The sequence below is a fragment of the Nicotiana tabacum genome, chromosome 12 (assembly GCF_000715075.1).
Source record: "Nicotiana tabacum cultivar K326 chromosome 12, ASM71507v2, whole genome shotgun sequence".
Lineage (NCBI taxonomy): Eukaryota > Viridiplantae > Streptophyta > Magnoliopsida > Solanales > Solanaceae > Nicotiana > Nicotiana tabacum.
The window spans coordinates 43,792,888-43,818,830 of NC_134091.1; the positions used below are offsets into that span (position 1 = coordinate 43,792,888).

Consider the following 25,943-nt stretch of genomic DNA (forward strand, 5'->3'; position numbering starts at 1 on the left):
TTCCTTGGTGTGTAATTGGGGACTTCAATGTAATTGCTTCCATTGGGGAAAAGATTGGGGGAATTCCCTACCAGATGAACAAAAGCATTGACTTTCTAAGCACGATTGAGGACTGTGGACTGACTGACCTGGGATTCTATGGACCTAGATACACTTGGTCTAATGGAAGGGGTCCATACTCTATTGTTTGGAAACGATTGGATAGAGGTTGAGTAAATGACAATTGACTAAGCTCCTTTCCTGCAACTACTTTAGATTCCTCAACTGTTGGATGAAGAATGAATCCTTTATGCCTCTAGTTAAGGATGTGTGGAATGATCCTATTAATGGAAGTGCTATGTGGATATTTCACCAAAAGATCAAGGCTCTTTCTAGTGCTTTGAGCAAATGGTCCAGGCATCAATATGGTGACATCTTTCAAAAATCCAAAGAATTTGAGCAAAAGGTCAAAGAAGCAGAATAAAAATGGGCAGCGTCAAATGATCCTGGTGACAGGCAGAATTTGCATGATCTACAAGCTCAATACACCAGACACTTGAAATTAGAAGAAGAAGTTCTGAAATAAAAAAACTGAGTTGCAATGGTTCAAGGATGGTGATGCGAATTCCAAGTATTTTCATAGCTTGATAAGGGGTAGAAGAAGAAAGCTTTATATTCACAAAATCAAGGATGGAGATGGGGATTGGATCCAGGGTGATGAAGCAATAGGTGAAGCTGCTTGCAACTACTTTGAAAATCATTTTACTAAACAAGGGGGCCTCATTAGAGAAGATCTTCTCTCTTGTATCCCTACTATGATCACTCCAGAAGACAAAACAAATCTAATCAAGGATCCTACTTAAAGTGAATTAAAGGAAGTTATTTTCTCCATGAATCCAAACAGCGCAACTGGACCAGATGGAATGAATGGAAAATTCTACCAAGCCTGCTGGGATATTATAAAAAATGCTTTGCTCAATATGGTTCTTGACTTCTTTGGAGGTAGTGACATGCCTAGATATATGACAAATGCATGCTTGGTTCTTCTTCAAAAAGTTAAATTTCCTAACTCTTTCACTCAATTCAGACCTATTAGCCTAAGCAACTTCATTAACAAGGTCATTTCAAGCTAATTTATTCCAGGCTTGCACCAATCCTCCCAAACATCATCTCTGCCAACCAGGCCGATTTTGTCAGAGGAAGAAGTATCTCTGAATATCATGCTGGATCAGGAGATTGTCCAAGTCATTAAGAAACCAAACATTGGGGCCAATGTTGTTATCAAGCTTGATATGGCAAAGGCCTATGATAGAGTGTCTTGGAGTTTTACATGCATCATGCTTAGAAGAATGGGGTTCAATGAGATGATTATTTACATTATCCAGAGAACCATGTCCAATAACTGGTAATCTATAGTGGTAAATGGAACCAGACATGGTTTTTTCAAATCCACTAGGGGTATAAAACAGGGAGATCCCTTAGTACCAACCCTCTTCATCATTGGGGCAGAACTACTCTCCAAAATGCTCAATACCCTCAACAATGACCAGTTCTTCAATGGTTTTTACATGGAAAAAATGGGTCCTCAAGTCAACCATTTGAGCTTTACAGATGATATTATCATATTCACATCAGGCAGTAGGGTGTCCTTACAGAAGATTATGAGAATTTTAGGGGATTATGAGACTACTTCTGGCCAGTTGATAAACAAGGCTAAGAGCCATTTCATGACTCCCACTTGTGTGTTTCCATTACAATGCTTCTACGATCTCTCAAATCACTAGTTTTACTAGGAAATAATCACCAATCACATACCTTGGTTGCCCCTTCTATATTGGAAGAAAAAGAATTCTACACTTCAATGGATTGATATCCAAAATAGCTAGCAGAATCAGGTGATGGCATAACATAATGATTTCTTATGGAGGAAGAGCTACTTTGATCAAATATGGGTTGTAATCCCTCCTCATTCACCCGCTATCAGCTGTTTCACCACCTAAAACTGTCATGAAACAGTTGGAAAAACTGGCTGCTAATTTTTTCTGGGGCATAGAGAAGGATGAAAACAAATACCATTAGGCTTCCTGGGAGAAGCTATAATATCTACAAGAGGAAGGGGGTGTTGGTTTTAGAACTGTGGCTGATGTTTGTAAGGCTATGGAATTCAAACAATGGTGAAGGAAGGAAGGCCAGGCAATATCACTGTCTCTTAATTCTGGGATTCTCGAAATTGGGATCTTCAGAAGCTCCACAAGCAAGCCCCAATCCACAAAATTCCTGATATCATTCAGATCCCAATCCATTTTTGTCCTCACACCCCTGATAAACCTATATGGGTACCAACTACCTCTGGTAAATTCACTTGTGCATTAGCATGGGAAACAGTTAGAAAGAAGAAATAGATCTTCTTCACCAACAAGATGACATGGTATAAGAGAATCCCATTTAAATGGTCCTTTTGCATCTGGAGAGCCCTCAGAAACAAATTGCCCACTGATGATAGGGTCATTTCCTTTGGTCAACCTACTGTCACTAGATGTGTGTGCTGTATCAAACCTCAAGCTGAATCAGTAGATCACATTTTCAGTTTGGGCCACTTTGCTAAGGCAATATGGAGGCAATTCTCAGGTCCAACTAGCTTTCCTTTCTAAGCCATGCCTCTTAGATTGATTTTGATGAAATGGTGGATGTAGAAAAGCAGGAATGATGCACCTAAACTTCTCCTAGATACACTCCCAATTATCATTTGCTGGAACCTTTGAAAAAACAGATGCGGTGCTAAATATGGCTCCATGCAATCATCTATGATCAGAGTTCTATTCTCCATCAACTCTGACATCAACCTTCTCCTCAGAGCCACTTATCCTTCCTTTTAATGGCCTCTTCATTGGAATGAACTTTACTCTACAGTTGAAACAATGCAACATCATATATGCACATCACATGTGACTTGGCACAAACCTGAGGATGGATTTCTCAAGATGGACAGTGCCCTCTGCAATCCAGGCAAAATTGGTGTAGGAGAAATTATTAAAAATCATCTAGGGAGATTTATCCATGCCATAGCAAGTCCACTTGGAGAAGGAACCAATAACATGGTAGAAATTGAAGCAGCTATTATTGGCATGAAGTGGTTCCTAGAGAACTGCCACTTCAAAGTGCATTTAGAAGCTGACTCGGCACTACTTGTTCATTGGATCAACCATGAATCCGAGCCTCCTTGGAGTATAGAGATGCAGCTGCAGAAGCGGATTGACCTCAGCTCCCAGTGTCATAAATTCAAATGCTCTCATGTTTATTGGGAAGCTAATTTTCCTGCTGATTCTTTAACTAAGCTCAGCCATGATCTCTCCCTCAAATCACCCGTTTTGAGAACATTCTTGACCTTCCCAGGCAAATCAGAGGTCGAATCAGACTTGACCAAATGAACACCCCAGCTTTCAGACATAAGAAAACAAGCAAACTTTAGCCTTTATCAAATCACACTTCCACCTCCAATTCTAATGGATATGGTTGAACATCGGAAATACCTGGGAGCAGACCATACAGTCCAAACACCAAAGTTCTATGGCAGAAATTTCAATCATACCAACTTGCTCAAACTTTTCAGGAAAAGGGCTATGACACTATGTTTTCATCTAATAGTTTTTTTCCTTTTTGCAAGTGAATCCACTGATATCCTGCCATGTCTAATGCTTCCTTTTCAGTGTGTGGTATCAACACCTTTGGAGTTCATTCTACTGGAAATCAATCAGAGGATTGGAGCAGGCATATGGTGCCATCTCTATGGCTGCACTTGGATTCCAAAACAGCACCAACACAAACAAAAGCACCAACTCTTAAGGACACACACACATACACCTTCCCTAGCCTCTATCAGAAGAAACATAAATAGTAACACCACAAACAACCTCATCATATATATCTGCAACTCAGGCCCACACCAAACAACCAGGAATTCAGTTATACACCACACCATCATCACAAAGCTACTACCATCCAGCAATCTAAATCACCTTCAATGTTTCCAAAAACCAAAACACCACCACCATACCAGCATTTCTTCAGGGACCAGTAAACACAAGAACCTGGATGCCCACCCATCTGACAAAAATGTCCTGTTTTTCTCTAACTATGGTTTCACTTTTGCAGGTACCTATAGTTTAAAACAATTGACATACCCACAATGTGTGGTATTAGTACTTATAGTGCTCATCCTATTGAGGGTGTATCAATTGACTAAAGCTAGTAGCAACTACAATATTAAGCATAATTAGCTCCAATACCTACCTGAAGGATTCACAGTAACTCATCAACACCAGCTTCCTGAAATCCACCCGAGCAACTGGTACCTCTAGAACAAATCTACCCCCAGAAACCACAAGAACCTGGGCACATATATCATCACATCCATTCAGTATTCAAAGAGCAGCAACTCACAAGACTTGCAACTCACTGTTGTCAATGCCTGCAACTCCCCAAAGATGAACACTGACCAACCCAAGCACCCTTTAGTTCTAACTTGTTTGTTGCTTTTTGCATGTACAAGAGACAGATTCAAATTATTGATGCACTTGCAAAGTGTGGTATTAGCATCTTAGATACTCAATCTCTTGCAAGTGTACCAATCACCTCTTGGGTCTATCACAAGAACTCTGTAAATGTGTCACAACAGACAAACATTTCTGGCAACATCCCTTAGAGAATCCTCAGGTTTTTCAACCAACCTACATAGCTTGATACACCAACATGCAGCTCTTAAAAAGACACTACTACACAAACCAGGACCTCAACACCTAAACACCAACATCAAACACCTTATTCTTCAACGCATCAGCAGAAAGTTCCTGCTCAAATGGATACTTTTAGACATAAGCACCAACCTGCTTCCTCTGCAGGCACTCAACTGGACACACCTAGGGGCCCAAACCTAGTTATCCTGCACTCTATCAACTCACAGAAGCAAAAGTTTACAGAATGCAGTAGCAGATTCAGGAAGGATGTTGCGTATGAAAGTCCATACTCCAGGTCACCAGTTAACCTGCCTGCTCCAAAGTATTCTGGATGAAAGAAGCAGGAATCTGCTCATTCTCTTCTGTCGAAAACATCATACAGCAACAACAGTTCTGCCCAGTTACATGGGTCATTTTGATATCTATCATCAACTTGGCTTTCTTTGGCATCAATGTCAAAGCCAAGTTGAAGATAGCTATCAAAAGCACTCGTCTGTTTTTTGCCATATTCCATAGGAAGAATCTACATTTAGTCTAGATGTAGGTCTTGTTATATATGGAAGATGACCTTCCTACTCATCTGTTTAGTTGATTTAGGATCATTTGTGCATTTTTGTATAGTTAACCTAGACTCATTTAACATTGTTTTTGTATACAAAATTGTCTATCACTTAAGAATAGACAATTGGTACATCATCAGAGATCTAACTCATCAAAATTCAGGATTCACTTGGACGTCATGCTTGGATGACCAAGTGTATATCCGTCATATTTTTGGAGGTAAGGTTCATGTCCACCTCCTTAGGCGCAACGCCTAGTGGAATTTGCCTAAAACAAAAATCCCAAAATCAACCAAAAGTCCAACCAGGACCCCGCACCTCAGAACTCGATGAAACTTATAAAATAAGACAACTCATTCAATTACAAGTCAAACCATACTAGTTTCACCCAAATTCGATTCCGAATCGATGTTCAAAACTCAAAAACTCATTATATGAAACTTTAGGCTAAAACCCCCAATTTCTCTTTAAAATTCATAATTCAATTACCAAAAATGAAGATAGAATCACAAAATATAATCAAAACCGAGTATAAAACAGTCACTCCAATTTTTGTGATGAAATTTGCCTCCCAAATCGCTTCACCCCGATCCCCAAATCTCAAAATATGATAAAAGGACCAAAAACCTCGATTTTATAGCTTCTGCCAAGAAATTCTGCATATGCGGTCACACTGTCCCATCTGCCACCCCTGCTTCTGCGGTAAAATGCTTCGCTTATGTGAAAGCAGCTTGACCCATCACCCCTCGCACCTGCGGTAGAAAGACTCCGCTTTTGCGAACCCCTTCGCACCTGCGTTCCAATTCGTCGCACATACGCCCTCGCATATGCGCCAAATTCTCCGCTTCTGCGATCTTCCTCACCCAACCTCTTCTCACTTATGTGATGGATAGCTCGCAACTGCAAAGTCGCTTCTGCGACCAAGACTCCGCAGATGCATCACACCAGTACTAGCAAATCTTCAACAATGCAACAAGATGAAAAATGATCCGAACCACGTCTGAAACTCACCCGAGCCCCTCGGGACCCCGTCCGAATATACCAACAAGTTTTATGACATAACACAGACCTACTCGAGGCCTCAAATTACTCATAAAAATATCAAAATGATGAATCGCACCTCAAATCAAACTTAAATGAACTTTGAACTTTCAACTTCCAAAACTCGCGTCGAAACATAACAAATCAACTCGGAGTGAACTCAAATTTTGCATACAAGTCCCAAATGGCGTAACGAAGCTATTATAATTCTCAGAACCACAATCTGAATCTGATATCCACAAAGTCAACTTCCGGTCAAACTTATGAACTTTTCAAACCTTTAAATTTTTAACTTCCGCCAATTAGTGTCGAATCCTTCGTGGAACATCTAAATGCAAATCCGGGCATACGCCCGAGTCCAAAATCACCATCCGGACCTAACGGAACCATCAAAACTCCGTTCCGGGGTCTAATTCACAAAAGTCAAACTTGGTCAACTCTTCCAACTTAAAGCTTCAACGATGAAATTCATTCTTCCAAATCAAACTCCGAATCATCTGAAAACTTAAAACGACGATACACACCAGTCATAATACATCATACGGAGCTACTCATACCCCCAAACTAACGAGCGAAGTGCAAATGCTCAAAATGACCGGTCGGGTCGTTACAAATTGAAATTTATTGCTCTTGAGTTAATAGGGCAAAAAGCTGAATGGCTAAGAAAATTATTGACAGATTTGCCTTTATAGGGAAGACAAACTTCACCCATTTCATTACATTTTGACTCACAAGCGGCAACTGGCAAGAAAAGTGTGTACAATGGAAAAAAAAAGTCATCCGCATTAGACATGGTGGAATCACTTACGTGAGTGTTAAGGTGCGGTCGCCTTTTATGAAAGACTTGTGATGTCTTTCTAGAGCACTCGTGAGACCCAAGGTATGTGCATGACCATACGTACTTTATTAGTATTGCGGAGTTTTCATAAAATTAAGGATATAGTATGTGTTGTGGGGGTCTCAACTCTTGTCCATTCAGTTCAAGAGTACTTCACTTTATGGATATTAGTCGTTGCCTCATTTTACTACGTGACAATTTAAATCGAAAGATATTGACACTTAAGTACATGTTCCTTCCTTTTACCCGAAAACTATTCTTATTCTTTATCTTTTTATCAGTGGGGATTTGTTGGTATTATTTCTCTTTAGGCATTATACTCTAATTTGATAATGTAAAGGATAAAGAACACTTCTAATCTAGAATTAATTTGTGGTTAATTCTCATACCTCTACACCATTAATATTTTGTAACATTTCTAGATTTTATGTATATGCAGAGTGGGAGAATAAAGTTACTACTTTAGAAATAGTTCATATTCATTCATACGACGGTTCCTTAATTTTTGTGACTTCATTTGTGAAAAGATACAAACTTTTAAGAAGGTTTGAAGTTACTGTCTTTATGACAATTTTGCCATTAAACCAAGAATAATGTTACATAACATTAACTCCTATTTGGCTTCTTACATTTTCTGATGGAAGAAAACATAGATGATTTGCCTATATAAGTATCATAATTTGTGAGCTAATTAACCACCAAAACATGTATTCTCTTATCCTCTCAAAAGACTATTCTTCTTCCTATTTTCCTGGGTAAATCTTTTTTTACAAACTCCAAACTTCCAGCCATGAGTGTACGTGTTTGGGAGTACTGTGGAACTTTGGGAAGCGACCGGTCTTAATGATTTGCACCCAGTCAGACTGAAATCGCTTTCAAGGCAGTGGTTTGCCACGACACAGTATTTATTCGATAAGTTATTTCTATTCTCTTATTATTCTTGGTCAATATTATCAATTTCTTTTCTAACATTGTGTACCTACGTTATTATGCTCACGCGCAACATTAATATTACTCTTTTTTTTCCAAATTGTTTTTAGAGAATCATCTTACGACTTCCATTGATAGGAAGAACAACCTGAATACACACAAGACGTCCTGACTTGGAGTGGCAAATAAATGTGTCAGGTCGGATATGAGCAGGTCGAAAATAGATAATGCAAAAATAGATAAAATATTTTACTCGACTCATATATTTGATACGGATAGAAAAGGGATTAATCGGTAGATAATATGGATATTCATATTATCCATGGTTTCTTGAATATGATCACTTTTGGGAGAACTCCTAGTCTCTAAAACTTGAGGAACCCCGAATTTGAGTTTTTACAAATATAAATGTTAAACTCATTGGTTATTCATTTTTTAAATGGATAATAAGGATCTTATCCATATTTGACCCATTTTTAAAAAGTTTATTATTCAACCTATTTTTTAGTGGATAATATGGAGGTATAATTATTTTTTTATCCACCATTAGTCCTAACATACGAATGCTTTTCTTCTTAATCTAAATTATGTAAATTACGTTAAAATCAATTAAGATAATCAGAAGGTCAACTTTTTTAGTTTCTTACTACTTTTTTGTTTGAAAGACATTGCTATGCCACAGTAATTTAAAGTAATGGGAAATGGAGACAAGCATAAGATTCTTCATATTATAAGAAGTAAAGTATAATAGTTCTTTCCTGCAACTAGTTTCATCATGATTATTTATACGACTTGAAATATTCAAAAATAACGATATCAAGACCATCTCATAATTATATAACCACTCTACTAGTAATAAGTTACCAAAACGCGCCATAAATGATTATGCTTTTGCCACTATTTTAAGTACAGTATCTTTAAGTAGTAGTACTAGTGTAGATGCTTAATGAATTAATCATTAAGCTATAATTCTTCTCGACAATTATTTCTTTCCAAGAAACTTCTATTTAAATTAAATTCTAGTTCGGTGTAGCTCCATGTGACTCTTATCTCAAGTTGGCCAATATAGTGAATAAGTCGTTGGAATCATTTGACAATTAATTCCATTAATACCAAGTCTATTCGTGGTACACATGGATCTAAGGAATAATTCTAGAAGGGAGCTTTTTAAACAAAACAAAACATGTTGAATTTCTCAACTTTCAAAGTGTTAGTCAGTGTTTTAAAAGGCGTGGGCATAAGGCGAAACGTTTTAAATATGCTTCAGTGAGGCATAAGTACCATAGATATTTAATTTTTAATTTTTTATAAAATAATATAATTACAGTGAATAATTATAAACATGTAAAATTACATAAAAATTAAAGAAAACTATAAATATGTGGGGAATATGTGTGTGTGTGTGTGCGCGCGCGCGCGCGCTCCATCCCTACAAAAAACTAGTCAAAATAATCTATTATACACTACTTATAAGTACAAGTAACTTGAGTCTAAAAGAATACAATTTTTTTACATGGAGGAATAAAAAGGATGACTAACCTGCAATTTGAACTTTGAACTTGCTGCTATGAAGGAGAATGGAGTTTTCTTTGTATTTGTAAAAGAAAAATTGAATATTGGTAGCTTTTGGGAGATATTAGCAGACTAGAGGACAAGATAAAGAATTGGGAAAGATCATGAATTAGGGCTTCAATCAATAAAAAAGGTCTTGACTTTTAAATTTAATACATTTCAATTCCTTTTTTAAAACTTTTGAGTAATTACCAAGCTGACTTTTGAGATTTGGGTATTATATGAAAGACTTATTCAACAAAATTTGTTTTAATTTGAAAAAGTCTCTAGGGCTTACGCCTCACTAAAAACACCCTTGAACGCCCGGGCGTACGCCCCGAATTGCTGGGCGTTTTTGGTGCGCCTCGCCCCGAAAACGCCTTTTAAAACACTGGTGTTAGTTAACAACCAATAACCTTTATTCATAGAAGTTTCTTATACATAAAAAGTATAATGTTCCAGTTTTATTTAGAAATAGTGGTGGCAAAATAGATAAAAGAAAATAGTTATTCACCTATATTATTCATTAAATAATGGGTTGGATAATGAACTTTTTTTAAAACGGGTCAAATATGGATATGAATCATATTATCCACTTAGAAAATAGATAACCAGTGAGTTTAATTTTTATATTTGTAAAGACTCAAATTGGGAATTTCTCAAGTTTGAAAGATTAGGAATTCTTCCAAAAGTGATCATATTCAAGGAGTATATTGTACGCTAACCTAACGCTAAACTAATGGTGATTCATGGTGCAAATACCACAAAACTATGTAATGTAGATCGGTGTGAGATATATTTCTACCCTTATTTAGAGGCTACGGACTCGCGAATGGAGAAATTTCTGGTATAAAAATTATATGCTTCTTTAATTTAATTGGCATTTTTCACTACACTACGAATAGTTAAACCATATAAAAAAAATCATTGTGCAAATCAAATGTAAGCTACCAATATCATGTTTTTCTTTCTTCTTAATCGTTTTTTGTTTTTCACATCATTGGCAAGTAGAGAATGTCATTTAGAAAATAGGTTAAGTGGAAAACTCAGCCCACATCATGTAATTACAACTACCTTTGCCTATTTAAGAGAGATCTTCTTATTAGTTAACTTTTCTTTTTTTTTCTGATAGGAAAGTCTATTGTAGGGAGAGGGGAATAATAAACATGTGAGAATCAAAACCACCACCTCCAGAGTTACCACAACAAAAAAATATATGCTAGGAGTACTGTATATTTCCAAACTGATTAAGAAATCCCTAAATTATTCTTGCAAGAATAAAGAATCACAAGGAAACTCATTATTTTTGTAATAAAATGCACTGTCATATATAACAAGAGTACTATTCAAAAGGAGGATGGGATGTACATAACCACGTCCGCACCTCTTAAATGCTTACACAATTGCATAGTCTAGACTCTAGAATAAGATTATGAAACATATTAAAGTGGCATAATTTAGTGAATTGGGATTTGGGCCTAACCTATTGGTAATGACTCCTGATCACCAAAAAACAAAACGATATATATCATCTTAATGGAAACTAAAATAATACTATTAAATATTGTGTTAAAATCATGTTTTCGGCTGGGGAGAAGGGAAAAAAGAAGTCATACAAATAATAAGACAAAGCAAGTATATATAAAACCAATCCACGATACGATGCTTCATAAAGCTTTAAAAAGCCTTCTTCAAAAGTTTAGAATGTCCTCATCTCCGATCATGCGGCTCAATAGATCTCGTGGCTTAAGACGAAATCATATTAAGAGTCTCTTAAATTTATTTTATAAAATATTTTAAATTAATAATAAAATTTGCTTTTAAAATAATAAATTAATCATTTAAGATAAAAAAAGCAAATTTCAAAAAAAAAAAAAGAGGAAGAAGAGCACAAAAAATAAAGTGATGGACTATCGGATGTTGAGGTCGAGAACTCAAAGTGAAAATTTTAATTTGGCTATCATCACAAACAAGAAAAAGAAATAAACGTACATAACGTAATAGCTTAAGTTTTGAGCATTGACGATATCAAAAATATTTACTTCTTCTGATCAATTTAAACAATAATTGTAGTTCATTCTATTAAGTAGCAGTTATTGGTGAATATCTAAAATAAATTGTAAATAACGTAACCTAATATAATATGTCGAATTACACTAAAAGAAAACCGGTGCATGAATGTTTTTGTGTTCATGCAGTTTCAGAGAACATTGTAAAAGAAATTCATTATGTTTGTCGATATATATAACTTAATTCCTATATAAAAAGGATAAAATTAAAATTGAAGAGTAAAGCAAATATACTAGTTAATAAGGGGAGAAAATTATCATAATTTATAAATTTATTGGTATAAAATAACCTCAATCGTATAACAAAAAAAAAATACTGTAATACTTTTTTCAAAACTAATTATTTATATAAATTATATAGTATATAATAATAATAATAAAATAATAATAATTTAAAATAAATTCGGTACCTTCAAATTTTGGGGGCCCAAGATGCCCAAAGCCGGCCCTGTCTTCAATTACGGAAAAAACTGGAGTGAGTGAATGAATGCTTCGCCAAAAATATGCTTTTTCTAGCCGAAAGATTTTTCTCGAATCAAATTCTTATGAGCAGACATGAAGCTTATCGAAAATTACATCACGGGGACAAGTTAAAAATTGTCATAAATAGTTAACAAGTGAGAGGTTAAAATACATTATGAAGATTTGACTTGAGGTGTACAACTTTAGACCTTAATTAATTATATTTTATTTTTAGTGGGATAGATAAGATCCCTCATCTTTAATTAGAGGGTTTGGGTATGAAAAATATCGTGATAAGGAGTACCACGATAATGAACTTATACGGTGCGAATTTGAATAAATCGGGTGGGAAAGAAACAAAAATTGTATACCTTCTAGAAGCCGCTAAGTCTTTGGCCTTTCCTTCTCCGTGCCCGCTAATGACCTATCTCGTGGTAAAAAGAATAATAAGAATGAGCCGAATAAAGTAAAGAACTTAGACATGTATCAATAATTGAAGCCTCAGAAACTGATTTAATTAGTGATGTTATAACTAATAATAATGCCGTCTTTGATTTACATGTTCTAAAGCTTAACTGATTGGCTTGGAAGTGAGTAAAGTAAAAAGTAACATGTTTCACACAAATACAAAGTTAAAAAAGAATCATGACATGTGTTGATGATGATTTTAGAAGATTTTGTGCTTTTGAAGAACCTTGCTATTATTGCCTTACTTCATAAATTCAACAAAACAAGGCCAAAATAATGAATACGACGAAGATATAAAACCGTTAGGCAATTACTCTCTAGAGGAATTATCACGATTGACTATGTAAAGTCAAGTGATAATGTGTCGGATCCACTTACAAAAGGCCTAACTAGAGAGGTAGTTGAGAAATCATCAAGGGGAATGGGGCTATGGCCGAGAACAAGTCATTGTGGCGGTAACTCTATCTAGAAGACTGGAGATCCCAAGATCTAGGTTCAAGGAGATCAAACAAAGTCATTAATGACGGTTCAACTTTGTCAAATAAAATTTTAGTCCGTTCTCGTGATGAGACAATGTTCAGTACCAAGGATAAAGCATTAAGGCTTTTTAATGATTTCTAAATTTGATACGGGGTATATCAAATAGTGTATCTACAGGATGACACGTTTAGGAATCACCTATGTAAGTGTGAAGTGTTAGCCGCTTCAAGGAGAACTTTGTAAGGCCAGTTCTCTACGCACTTATAAAACCAGGCGGTGTTCATGACTGAAACGAACACAACAATGAGAACCAAAGACGGTTAAGGGTTGATTGTGTGACTTATGGTTGTCTAGGTATACACCAAAGATCGACGGTTCAAAGATATCAAATCTACCGATTGACCGAGTATATCCGACATAAGTTTACTACGAAAAGTTCAAAGGGAAACCTACTTATCCAGATGCGATTAATCGTTACTTGTAAATCATACAATTTTTTCATGCATACTTTCGTGATATAGCCATTCCCCATTCATGTGGGGGATTGTTGAGGTTTTGTTTTTAAGATGAAATATTCTTAAAATGAGAGTGAATGGGAAATAGAAGGAAAATAAAATTTTGAGTAAAATTTTAAGTTTCCCCCTCTTGACAATGAGACATTGTCCCATATTGGAAGAGGAAGATATTTTTGGTGGGTATATATATAATTTCTCTTCTTGTAGCTCTTAAAGAGTTAAGAAGAAAGCAAGCCTCGCGCCGTCGTCGTCGTCGCTCGCTCGGCTCGGCTTCGGCTACGGCTACGGTTACGGCTACGGCTACGGCTTCGGCTTCGGCCGCCTAATGCTCTTCCCACCATGAAGTGCTTGCTCCACAAACATGTAATGCTTGCTCCATCATGGAGGGTGGACGTTTGGTCTTCTTCAATATTTTGCTGCTATATATATGTGCAGCAGATGTTGAAGAAAGACACTCAACACACAACACACAATTCGCTCAACAAATTGGCTATACATTGCATTCCTTCCTTTCAGCATTTCTATATGATTTTCTGAGTTTATACTCCTTCGTTCTGCATTGTTTTTAACTTCAAACAAAGCAACTGTAAGTGTGATTTGCTACCGAACTTTGTGTTCGCTGAAACACTGGGGTTTGAAGTACCGCTACACCAGTGTGTTATTCGTTCTATCCTGGGAGAAAATAATCCATTACCTTGGGTACTAGGAGGGGATTAAATTCCTTAAGGAAATACTGTGAATTCAGTGGGCTCGAATTTATTATTGTTTCATTACGTTAACTTATATTTTGCAGAATTATTATTTACAAATACAACAATATTGGCGGGAATAACAATCTTAAGGAATTTAATATTTATTTATGTATTTGTGTTATTCTTATTATTCTGCAAACTAAAACCTTTGTGGTTTGTGTACTCCTGTTTTGGAGAGTTAAGCCTTCGTGGCGTTTTATTGGATATTAAAATCTACGTGATTTTTACTCCAGTTTGAAAACGTGTATTAAACGTTTGTTTGTGTCATTCTTTTACAGAAAAAATGACGACTGAAAGCGAAAACCAAGCTGTTCCGATGGTAACTGCCAACGCATCGACAAACCGAACACCGACGTTGGCACCGGCAGAAAAACCCGGAAAATTTTTCGGGATTGATTTCAAGTGCTGGCAGCAGAAGATGTTCTTCTATCTAACTACGTTATGTCTATAGAAGTTCATCAAGGAAGATGTTCCTGATCTGCCAAATAAAACTCCAGAGAATGAACGCTTTCTCGTGATTGAAGCGTGGAAGCATTCTGATTTTTTATGCAAGAATTATATTCTTAGCGGACTGGATGATAATCTGTATAATGTATACAGTAGCGTGGAGACCTCAAAAGAATTGTGGAATGCTCTTGAAAAGAAATATAAAACTGAAGATGTCGAGATGAAGAAATTCGTTGCCGCAAAATTTTTGGACTACAAAATGGTAGATAGCAAATCTGTTATTACCCAAGTCCAGGAATTGCAAGTGATTATTCATGATCTACTTGCTGAAGGTCTTGTCATCAATGAAGCATTCCAAGTAGCAGCAATGATTGAGAAGTTGCCTCCGTTGTGGAAGGACTTCAAAAATTATTTGAAACACAAACGAAAGGAAATGTCCCTTGAAGATCTCATTGTTCGGTTGAGAATCGAAGAGGACAATAAAGCTGCTGAAAGGAGAGGCCGTGGAAATTCAACAATAATGGGAGCAAATATTGTTGAAGCTAACAAAAAGAGGAAGAAGGCTTCTGGTCCGAAATACAACCCAACCAAGAAGCGGTTCAGTGGAAACTGTTACAACTGTGGAAAAACCGAACACAAATCTACGGAATGTCGTGCTCCGAAGAAAGACAAGAAAAGGGGTCAAGCAAACATGGTAGTAAACCATGATGATGTTGATAAATTGTGTGCCATGCTTTCTGAATGTAACTTGGTGGGAAATCCTAAACTGTGGTGGTTTGATTCAGGAGCCACTCGCCATGTTTGTGCAGTTAGAGAAGCTTTTGCTACTTATACTCTTGCTGAACCCGGAGAGACAGTTTATATGGGAAATGCTTCAACAGCAAAAGTTGAAGGATATGGAAAGATATTTCTGAAAATGACTTCTGGCAAGGTCATGACTTTGAACAATGTCCTTCATGTTCCCGAAATGAGAAAGAATTTAGTCTCTACTGGACTTCTTGTTAAGCACGGTTTTAAGTGCGTTTTTGTGTCAAACAAGGTTGTAATTAGTAAGAATGAAATATTTGTAGGAAAAGGTTACCTCACCGAGGGCCTTTTCAACCTAAATGTAATGGTTGTAGAAAATAATAATAATATTTCAGCTTCTTCTTACTTACTTGAGTCAAATGATTTATGGCATGTATGTTTGGGTCATGTCAATTATAAAACCTTGCGGAAAATGATTAACTTGGAAGTACTGCCCAAGTTTGAATGCGAAAAATCAAAATGTCAAACATGTGTGGAATCTAAGTATGTTAAACATCCTTATAAGTCAGTTGAAAGGAATTCAAATCCTTTAGACTTAATTCACACAGATATTTGTGACATGAAGTCAATACCATCTCGCGGTGGAAAGAAGTATTTCATAACTTTTATTGACGATGGTACTCGATATTGCTGTATTTACTTGCTGAATAGTAAAGATGAAGCAATAGACGCATTCAGGCAATACAAAAATGAAGTTGAAACGTAACTTAACAAGAAAGTAAAAATGATAAGAAGTGATAGAGGTGGTGAATATGAATCTCCTTTTGAAGAAATATGTTTAGAATATGGAATTATTCATCAAACAACAGCCCCTTACACGCCCCAATCTAATGGGATTGCGGAAAGAAAGAATCGCACATTAAAGGCGATGATGAATGCGTTATTGATAAGTTCTGGTTTGCCACAGAACTTGTGGGGGGAAGCCATTCTTACGGCTAATCGAATATTAAATCGAGTGCCCCATAGCAAAACACAATCCATTCCATATGAAAAATGGAAAGGAAGGAAGCCCAACTTGAATTACTTTAAAGTGTGGGGGTGTTTGGCAAAAGTGCAAGTTCCTAAACCCAAAAGGGTAAAGATAGGACCGAAAACCGTTGATTGTATTTTCATAGGATATGCGACAAATAGTAAAGCATGTCGATTTCTGGTTCATAAATCATAAAATCCCGACATTCATAATAATACGGTTATAGAATCAGATAATGCTGAGTTCTTTGAAAATATATATCCGTATAAAAAGGAATGTGAGTCGTTTGATGAAGGATCTAAATGACCTCGGGAAGAAACAAAAGACAGTACATATAATCAGGAGAATCCAAGATGTAGTAAACGTCAAAGAACGTCTACTTCATTTGGACCAGATTTTGTGACTTTCTTATTGGAGAATGAGCCTCAAACATTTAAAGAAGCTATGACTTCTTCGGAATCATTGTTTTGGAAAGAGGCAGTCAATAGTGAAATAGAATCCATATTGAACAACCATACATGGGAATTGGTTGATCTTCCTCCTGGAAATAAACCTTTGGGTTCTAAATGGATTTTTAAGAGAAAAATCAAAGATGATGGTACTATTGATAAATTCAAGGCAAGGCTCGTAGTCAAAGGGTATAGACAACAAGAAGGTCTAGACTACTTTGATACATACTCTCCAGTTACAAGAATTACGTCCATACGAATATTAGTAGCATTAGCTGCAGTGTATGGTCTTGAAATTCATCAAATGGATGTTAAGACTGCCTTCTTAAATGGAGAGTTGGAGTAAAAAATTTACATGGAACAACCTGAAGGGTTTGTGGTTCCAGGTAAAGAAAAGAAGGTATGTAGACTTGTTAAGTCTCTTTACGGACTAAAACAAGCACCTAAACAATGGCATGCGAAATTTGACCAAATAATGTTGTCAAATGGTTTTAAGATAAATGAATGTGCTAAATGTGTGTACATTAAAAATGTTCTAAATCACATAGTCATTGTTTGCCTATATGTGGATGATATGCTGATAATGAATAATGACATTGCCAACATAAATGCTACTAAGCGTATGCTCAATAGCAAGTTTGATATGATAGACTTGGGAGTTGCTGATTTAATTCTGGGAATTAAGATCCATAAGACTCCTCAAGGTCTGGCATTGCCACAATCTCATTATATTAAGACAGTACTTGAAAAATTCAAGCACTTAGGCTTTAAAGTTGCAAAGACTCCAATTGACGTGAATCTTGCATTAGCAAAGAACAAAGGCCAAAGCATATCACAATTGGATTATGCTCGTGTATTGGGATGCTTAATGTATATCGTGAATTGTACACGACCAGATATAGCTTGTGCTATAAGTAAACTGAGTCGATATACGAGTAATCCAGGCCAATCTCATTGGATGGCAATGAAACGAGTTTTGGGATATTTAGAACATACCCAGAACTTTGAATTGCACTACAGTAATTTTCCTGCGGTGATTGAGGGATACTGTGATGCAAATTGGAACACCGGTTCAACTGATTCTAAGTCCACGAGTGGATATGTATTCACTATTGGTGGAGGAGCGGTATCTTGGAAGTCGTCCAAACAAACATGTATTGCCCGCTCTACAATGGAGGCTGAATTCATAGCCTTAGATAAAGCTGGTGAAGAAGCTGAATGGATACGGAATTTCTTGGAAGACATTCTATTTTGGCCCAAACCGTTGGCACCAATATGCATACATTGTGATAGTCAAGCGGCAATTGGAAGGGCTGGGAGCGTTATGTATAACGGTAAATCTCGTCATCTACGACGAAGACATAAAACCGTTAGGCAATTACTCTCTAGAGGAATTATCACGATTGACTATGTAAAGTCAAGTGATAATGTGTCGGATCCACTTACAAAAGGCCTAACTAGAGAGGTAGTTGAGAAATCATCAAGGGGAATGGGGATATGGCCGAGAACAAGTCATTGTGGCGGTAACTCTACCTAGAAAACTGGAGATCCCAAGATCTAGGTTCAAGGAGATCAAACAAAGTCATTAATGACGGTTCAACATTGTCAAATAAAATTTTAGTCCGTTCTCGTGATGAGACAATGTTCAGTACCAAGGATAAAGCATTAAGGCTTTTTAATGATTTCTAAATTTGATACGGGGTATATCAAATAGTGTATCTACAGGATAACATGTTTAGGAATCACCTATGTAAGTGTGAAGTGTTAGCCGCTTCAAGGAGAACTTTGTAAGGCCAGTTCTCTACGCACTTATGAAACCAGGCGGTGTTCATGGCTGAAACGAACACAACAATGAGAACCAAAGACGGTTAAGGGTTGATTGTGTGACTTATGGTTGTCTAGGTATACACCAAAGATCGACGGTTCAAAGATATCAAATCTACCGATTGACCGAGTATATCCGACATAAGTTTACTACGAAAAGTTCAAAGGGAAACCTACTTATCCAGATGCGATTAATCCTTACTTGTAAATCACACAGTTTTTCCATGCATACTTTCGTGATATAGCCATTCCCCATTCATGTGGGGGATTGTTGAGGTTTTGTTTTTAAGATGAAATATTCTTAAAATGAGGGTGAATGGAAAATAGAAGGAAAATAAAATTTTGAGTAAAATTTTAAGTTTCCCCCTCTTGACAATGAGACATTGTCCCATATTAGAAGAGGAAGATATTTTTGGTGGGTATATATATAATTTCTCTTCTTGTAGCTCTTAAAGAGTTAAGAAGAAAGCAAGCCTCGCGCCGTCGTCGTCGTCGCTCGCTCGGCTCGGCTTCGGCTACGGCTACGGCTACGGCTACGGCTACGGCTACGGCTTCGGCTTCGGCTTCGGCCGCCTAATGCTCTTCCCACCATGAAGTGCTTGCTCCACAAACATGTAATGCTTGCTCCATCATGGAGGGTGGACGTTTGGTCTTCTTCAACATTTTGCTGCTATATATATGTGCAGCAGATGTTGAAGAAAGACACTCAACACACAACACACAATTCGCTCAACAAATTGGCTATACAGTGCACTCCTTCCTCTCAGCATTTCCATACGATTTTCTGAGTTTATACTCCTTCGTTCTGCATTGTTTTTAACTTCAAACAAAGCAACTGTAAGTGTGATTTGCTACCGAACTTTGTGTTCGCTGAAACACTGGGGTTTGAAGTACCGCTACACCAGTGTGTTATTCGTTCTATCCTGGGAGAAAATAATCCATTACCTTGGGTACTAGGAGGGGATTAAATTCCTTAAGGAAATACTGTGAATTCAGTGGGCTCGAATTTATTATTGTTTCATTACGTTAACTTATATTTTGCAGAATTATTATTTACAAATACAGCAATATTGGCGGGAATAACAATCTTAAGGAATTTAATATTTATTTCTGTATTTGTGTTATTCTTATTATTCTGCAAACTAAAACCTTTGTGGTTTGTGTACTCCCGTTTTGGAGAGTTAAGCCTTCGTGGCATTTTGTTGGATATTAAAATCTACGTGATTTTTACTCCAGTTTGAAAACGTGTATTAAACGTTTGTTTGTGTCATTCTTTTACAGAAAAAATGATGACTGAAAGCGAAAACCAAGTTGTTCCGATGGTAACTGCCAACGCATCGACAAGCCGAACACCGACGTTGGCACCGGAAGAAAAACCCAAAAAATTTTCCGGGATTGATTTCAAGCGCTGGCAGTAGAAGATATTCTTCTATCTAACTACGTTATGTCTATAGAAGTTCATCAAGGAAGATGTTCCTGATCTGCCAGATAAAACTCCAGAGAATGAACGCTTTCTCGTGATTGAAGCGTGGAAGCATTCTGATTTTTTATGCAAGAATTATATTCTTAGCGGACTGGATGATAATCTGTATAATGTATACAGTAGCGTGGAGACCTCAAAAGAATTGTGGAATGCTCTTGAAAAGAAATATAAAACTGAAGATGTCGGGATGAAGAAATTCGTTGCCGCAAAATTTTTGGACTACAAAATGGTAGATAGCAAATCTGTTATTACCCAAGTCCAGGAATTGCAAGTGATTATTCATGATCTACTTGCTGAAGGTCTTGTCATCAACGAAGCATTCCAAGTAGCAGCAATGATTGAGAAGTTGCCTCCGTTGTGGAAGGACTTCAAAAATTATTTGAAACACAAACGAAAGGAAATGTCCCTTGAAGATCTCATTGTTCGGTTGAGAATCGAAGAGGAAAATAAAGATGCTGAAAGGAAAGGCCGTGGAAATTCAACAATAATGGGAGCAAATATTGTTGAAGCTAACAAAAAGAGGAAGAAGGCTTCTGGTCCGAAATACAACCCAACCAAGAAGCGGTTCAGTGGAAACTGCTACAACTGTGGGAAAACCGGACACAAATCTATGGAGTGTCGTGCTCCGAAGAAAGACAAGAAAAGGGGTCAAGCAAACATGGTAGTAAACCATGATGGTGTTGATAACTTGTGTGCCATGCTTTCTGAATGTAACTTGGTGGGAAATCCTAAACTGTGGTGGTTTGATTCAGGAGCCACTCGCCATGTTTGTGCAGTTAGAGAAGCTTTTGCTACTTATACTCTTGCTGAACCCGGAGAGACATTTTATATGGGAAATGCTTCAACAGCAAAAGTTGAAGGATATGGAAAGATATTTCTGAAAATGACTTCTGGCAAGGTCATGACTTTGAACAATGTCCTTCATGTTCCCGAAATGAGAAAGGATTTAGTCTCTACTGGACTTCTTGTTAAGCACGGTTTTAAGTGCGTTTTTGTGTCAAACAAGGTTGTAATTAGTAAGAATGAAATATTTGTAGGAAAAGGTTACCTCACCGAGGGCCTTTTCAACCTAAATGTAATGGTTGTAGAAAATAATAATAATATTTCAGCTTCTTCTTACTTACTTGAGTCAAATGATTTATGGCATGTATGTTTGGGTCATGTCAATTATAAAACCTTGCGGAAAATGATTAACTTGGAAGTACTGCCCAAGTTTGAATGCGAAAAATCAAAATGTCAAACATGTGTGGAATCTAAGTATGTTAAACATCCTTATAAGTCAGTTGAAAGGAATTCAAATCCTTTAGACTTAATTCACACAGATATTTGTGACATGAAGTCAATACCATCTCGCGGTGGAAAGAAGTATTTCATAACTTTTATTGACGATGGTACTCGATATTGCTGTGTTTACTTGCTGAATAGTAAAGATGAAGCAATAGACGCATTCAGGCAATACAAAAATGAAGTTGAAATGCAACTTAACAAGAAAGTAAAAATGATAAGAAGTGATAGAGGTGGTGAATATGAATCTCCTTTTGAAGAAATATGTTTAGAATATGGAATTATTCATCAAACAACAGCCCCTTACACGCCCCAATCTAATGGGATTGCGGAAAGAAAGAATCGCACATTAAAGGCGATGATGAATGCGTTATTGATAAGTTCTGGTTTGCCACAGAACTTGTGGGGGGAAGCCATTCTTACGGCTAATCGAATATTAAATCGAGTGCCCCATAGCAAAACACAATCCATTCCATATGAAAAATGGAAAGGAAGGAAGCCCAACTTGAATTACTTTAAAGTGTGGGGGTGTTTGGCAAAAGTGCAAGTTCCTAAACCCAAAAGGGTAAAGATAGGACCGAAAACCGTTGATTGTATTTTCATAGGATATGCGACAAATAGTAAAGCATATCGATTTCTGGTTCATAAATCATAAAATCCCGACATTCATAATAATACGATTATAGAATCAGATAATGCTGAGTTCTTTGAAAATATATATCCGTATAAAAAGGAATGTGAGTCGTTTGATGAAGGATCTAAATGACCTCGGGAAGAAACAAAAGAAAGTACATATAATCAGGAGAATCCAAGATGTAGTAAACGTCAAAGAACGTCTACTTCATTTGGACCAGATTTTGTGACTTTCTTATTGGAGAATGAGCCTCAAACATTTAAAGAAGCTATGACTTCTTCGGAATCATTGTTTTGGAAAGAGGCAGTCAATAGTGAAATAGAATCCATATTGAACAACCATACATGGGAATTGGTTGATCTTCCTCCTGGAAATAAACCTTTGGGTTCTAAATGGATTTTTAAGAGAAAAATCAAAGATGATGGTACTATTGATAAATTCAAGGCAAGGCTCGTAGTCAAAGGGTATAGACAACAAGAAGGTCTAGACTACTTTGATACATACTCTCCAGTTACAAGAATTACGTCCATACGAATATTAGTAGCATTAGCTGCAGTGTATGGTCTTGAAATTCATCAAATGGATGTTAAGACTGCCTTCTTAAATGGAGAGTTGGAGTAAAAAATTTACATGGAACAACCTGAAGGGTTTGTGGTTCCAGGTAAAGAAAAGAAGGTATGTAGACTTGTTAAGTCTCTTTACGGACTAAAACAAGCACCTAAACAATGGCATGCGAAATTTGACCAAATAATGTTGTCAAATGGTTTTAAGATAAATGAATGTGATAAATGTGTGTACATTAAAAATGTTCTAAATCACATAGTCATTGTTTGCCTATATGTGGATGATATGCTGATAATGAATAATGACATTGCCAACATAAATGCTACTAAGCGTATGCTCAATAGCAAGTTTGATATGATAGACTTGGGAGTTGCTGATTTAATTCTGGGAATTAAGATCCATAAGACTCCTCAAGGTCTGGCATTGCCACAATCTCATTATATTAAGACAGTACTTGAAAAATTCAAGCACTTAGGCTTTAAAGTTGCAAAGACTCCAATTGACGTGAATCTTGCATTAGCAAAGAACAAAGGCCAAAGCATATCACAATTAGATTATGCTCGTGTATTGGGATGCTTAATGTATATCGTGAATTGTACACGACCAGATATAGCTTGTGCTATAAGTAAACTGAGTCGATATACGAGTAATCCAGGCCAATCTCATTGGATGGCAATGAAACGAGTTTTGGGATATTTAGAACATACCCAGAACTTTGAATTGCACTACAGTAATTTTCCTGCGGTGATTGAGGGATACTGTGATGCAAATTGGAACACCGGTTCAACTGATTCTAAGTCCACGAGTGGATATGTATTCACTATTGGTGGAGGAGCGGTATCTTGGAAGTCGTCCAAACAAACATGTATTGCCCGCTCTACAATGGAGGCTGAATTCATAGCCTTAGATAAAGCTGGTGAAGAAGCTGAATGGCTACGGAATTTCTTGGAAGACATTCTATTTTGGCCCAAACCGTTGGCACCAATATGCATACATTGTGATAGTCAAGCGGCAATTGGAAGGGCTGGGAGCGTTATGTATAACGGTAAATCTCGTCATCTACGACGAAGACATAAAACCGTTAGGCAATTACTCTCTAGAGGAATTATCACGATTGACTATGTAAAGTCAAGTGATAATGTGTCGGATCCACTTACAAAAGGCCTAACTAGAGAGGTAGTTGAGAAATCATCAAGGGGAATGGGGCTATGGCCGAGAACAAGTCATTGTGGCGGTAACTCTACCTAGAAAACTGGAGATCCCAAGATCTAGGTTCAAGGAGATCAAACAAAGTCATTAATGACGGTTCAACATTGTCAAATAAAATTTTAGTCCGTTCTCGTGATGAGACAATGTTCAGTACCAAGGATAAAGCATTAAGGCTTTTTAATGATTTCTAAATTTGATACGGGGTATATCAAATAGTGTATCTACAGGATGACATGTTTAGGAATCACCTATGTAAGTGTGAAGTGTTAGCCGCTTCAAGGAGAACTTTGTAAGGCCAGTTCTCTACGCACTTATGAAACCAGGCGGTGTTCATGGCTGAAACGAACACAACAATGAGAACCAAAGACGGTTAAGGGTTGATTGTGTGACTTATGGTTGTCTAGGTATACACCAAAGATCGACGGTTCAAAGATATCAAATCTACCGATTGACCGAGTATATCCGACATAAGTTTACTACGAAAAGTTCAAAGGGAAACCTACTTATCCAGATGCGATTAATCCTTACTTGTAAATCACACAGTTTTTCCATGCATACTTTCGTGATATAGCCATTCCCCATTCATGTGGGGGATTGTTGAGGTTTTATTTTTAAGATGAAATATTCTTAAAATGAGGGTGAATGGAAAATAGAAGGAAAATGAAATTTTGAGTAAAATTTTAAGTTTCCCCCTCCCATATTAGAAGAGGAAGATATTTTTGGTGGGTATATATATAATTTCTCTTCTTGTAGCTCTTAAAGAGTTAAGAAGAAAGCAAGCCTCGCGCCGTCGTCGTCGTCGCTCGCTCGGCTCGGCTTCGGCTACGGCTACGGCTACGGCTTCGGCTTCGGCTTCGGCCGCCTAATGCTCTTCCCACCATGAAGTGCTTGCTCCACAAACATGTAATGCTTGCTCCATCATGGAGGGTGGACGTTTGGTCTTCTTCAACATTTTGCTGCTATATATATGTGCAGCAGATGTTGAAGAAAGACACTCAACACACAACACACAATTCGCTCAACAAATTGGCTATACAGTGCACTCCTTCCTCTCAGCATTTCCATACGATTTTCTGAGTTTATACTCCTTCGTTCTGCATTGTTTTTAACTTCAAACAAAGCAACTGTAAGTGTGATTTGCTACCGAACTTTGTGTTCGCTGAAACACTGGGGTTTGAAGTACCGCTACACCAGTGTGTTATTCGTTCTATCCTGGGAGAAAATAATCCATTACCTTGGGTACTAGGAGGGGATTAAATTCCTTAAGGAAATACTGTGAATTCAGTGGGCTCGAATTTATTATTGTTTCATTACGTTAACTTATATTTTACAGAATTATTATTTACAAATACAGCAATATTGGCGGGAATAACAATCTTAAGGAATTTAATATTTATTTATGTATTTGTGTTATTCTTATTATTCTGCAAACTAAAACCTTTGTGGTTTGTGTACTCCCGTTTCGGAGAGTTAAGCCTTCGTGGCGTTTTGTTGGATATTAAAATCTACGTGATTTTTACTCCAGTTTGAAAACGTGTATTAAACGTTTGTTTGTGTCATTCTTTTACAGAAAAAATGATGACTGAAAGCGAAAACCAAGTTGTTCCGATGGTAACTGCCAACGCATCGACAAGCCGAACACCGACGTTGGCACCGGAAGAAAAACCCAAAAAATTTTCCGGGATTGATTTCAAGCGCTGGCAGTAGAAGATATTCTTCTATCTAACTACGTTATGTCTATAGAAGTTCATCAAGGAAGATGTTCCTGATCTGCCAGATAAAACTCCAGAGAATGAACGCTTTCTCGTGATTGAAGCGTGGAAGCATTCTGATTTTTTATGCAAGAATTATATTCTTAGCGGACTGGATGATAATCTGTATAATATATACAGTA

The 25,943-nt window shown here is 37.0% G+C and overlaps 1 protein-coding gene across 1 annotated transcript; it reads left to right on the forward strand.

Annotated features, from left to right (window-relative positions):
- The first annotated feature begins 869 nt into the window (after nucleotides 1-869).
- On the forward strand, nucleotides 870-1,388 carry LOC142167125 (uncharacterized). The gene is made up of 2 exons (XM_075227281.1): nucleotides 870-981; nucleotides 1,123-1,388. Exons 1-2 carry the CDS (start codon nucleotides 870-872, stop codon nucleotides 1,386-1,388), a joined length of 378 nt encoding a protein of 125 aa, XP_075083382.1.
- Nucleotides 1,389-25,943: the final 24,555 nt, after the last annotated feature.

What these genes read in the sequence shown, in the direction of transcription:
- LOC142167125 (XM_075227281.1), top strand. Translation starts at nt 870, where the DNA reads ATGAATCCAAACAGCGCAACTGGACCAGATGGAATGAATGGAAAATTC. An exon ending in GGTTCTTGACTTCTTTGGAG is followed by an intron (nt 982 to 1,122) that starts GTAGTGACATGC and finishes AATTTATTCCAG; the next exon opens with GCTTGCACCAATCCTCCCAA.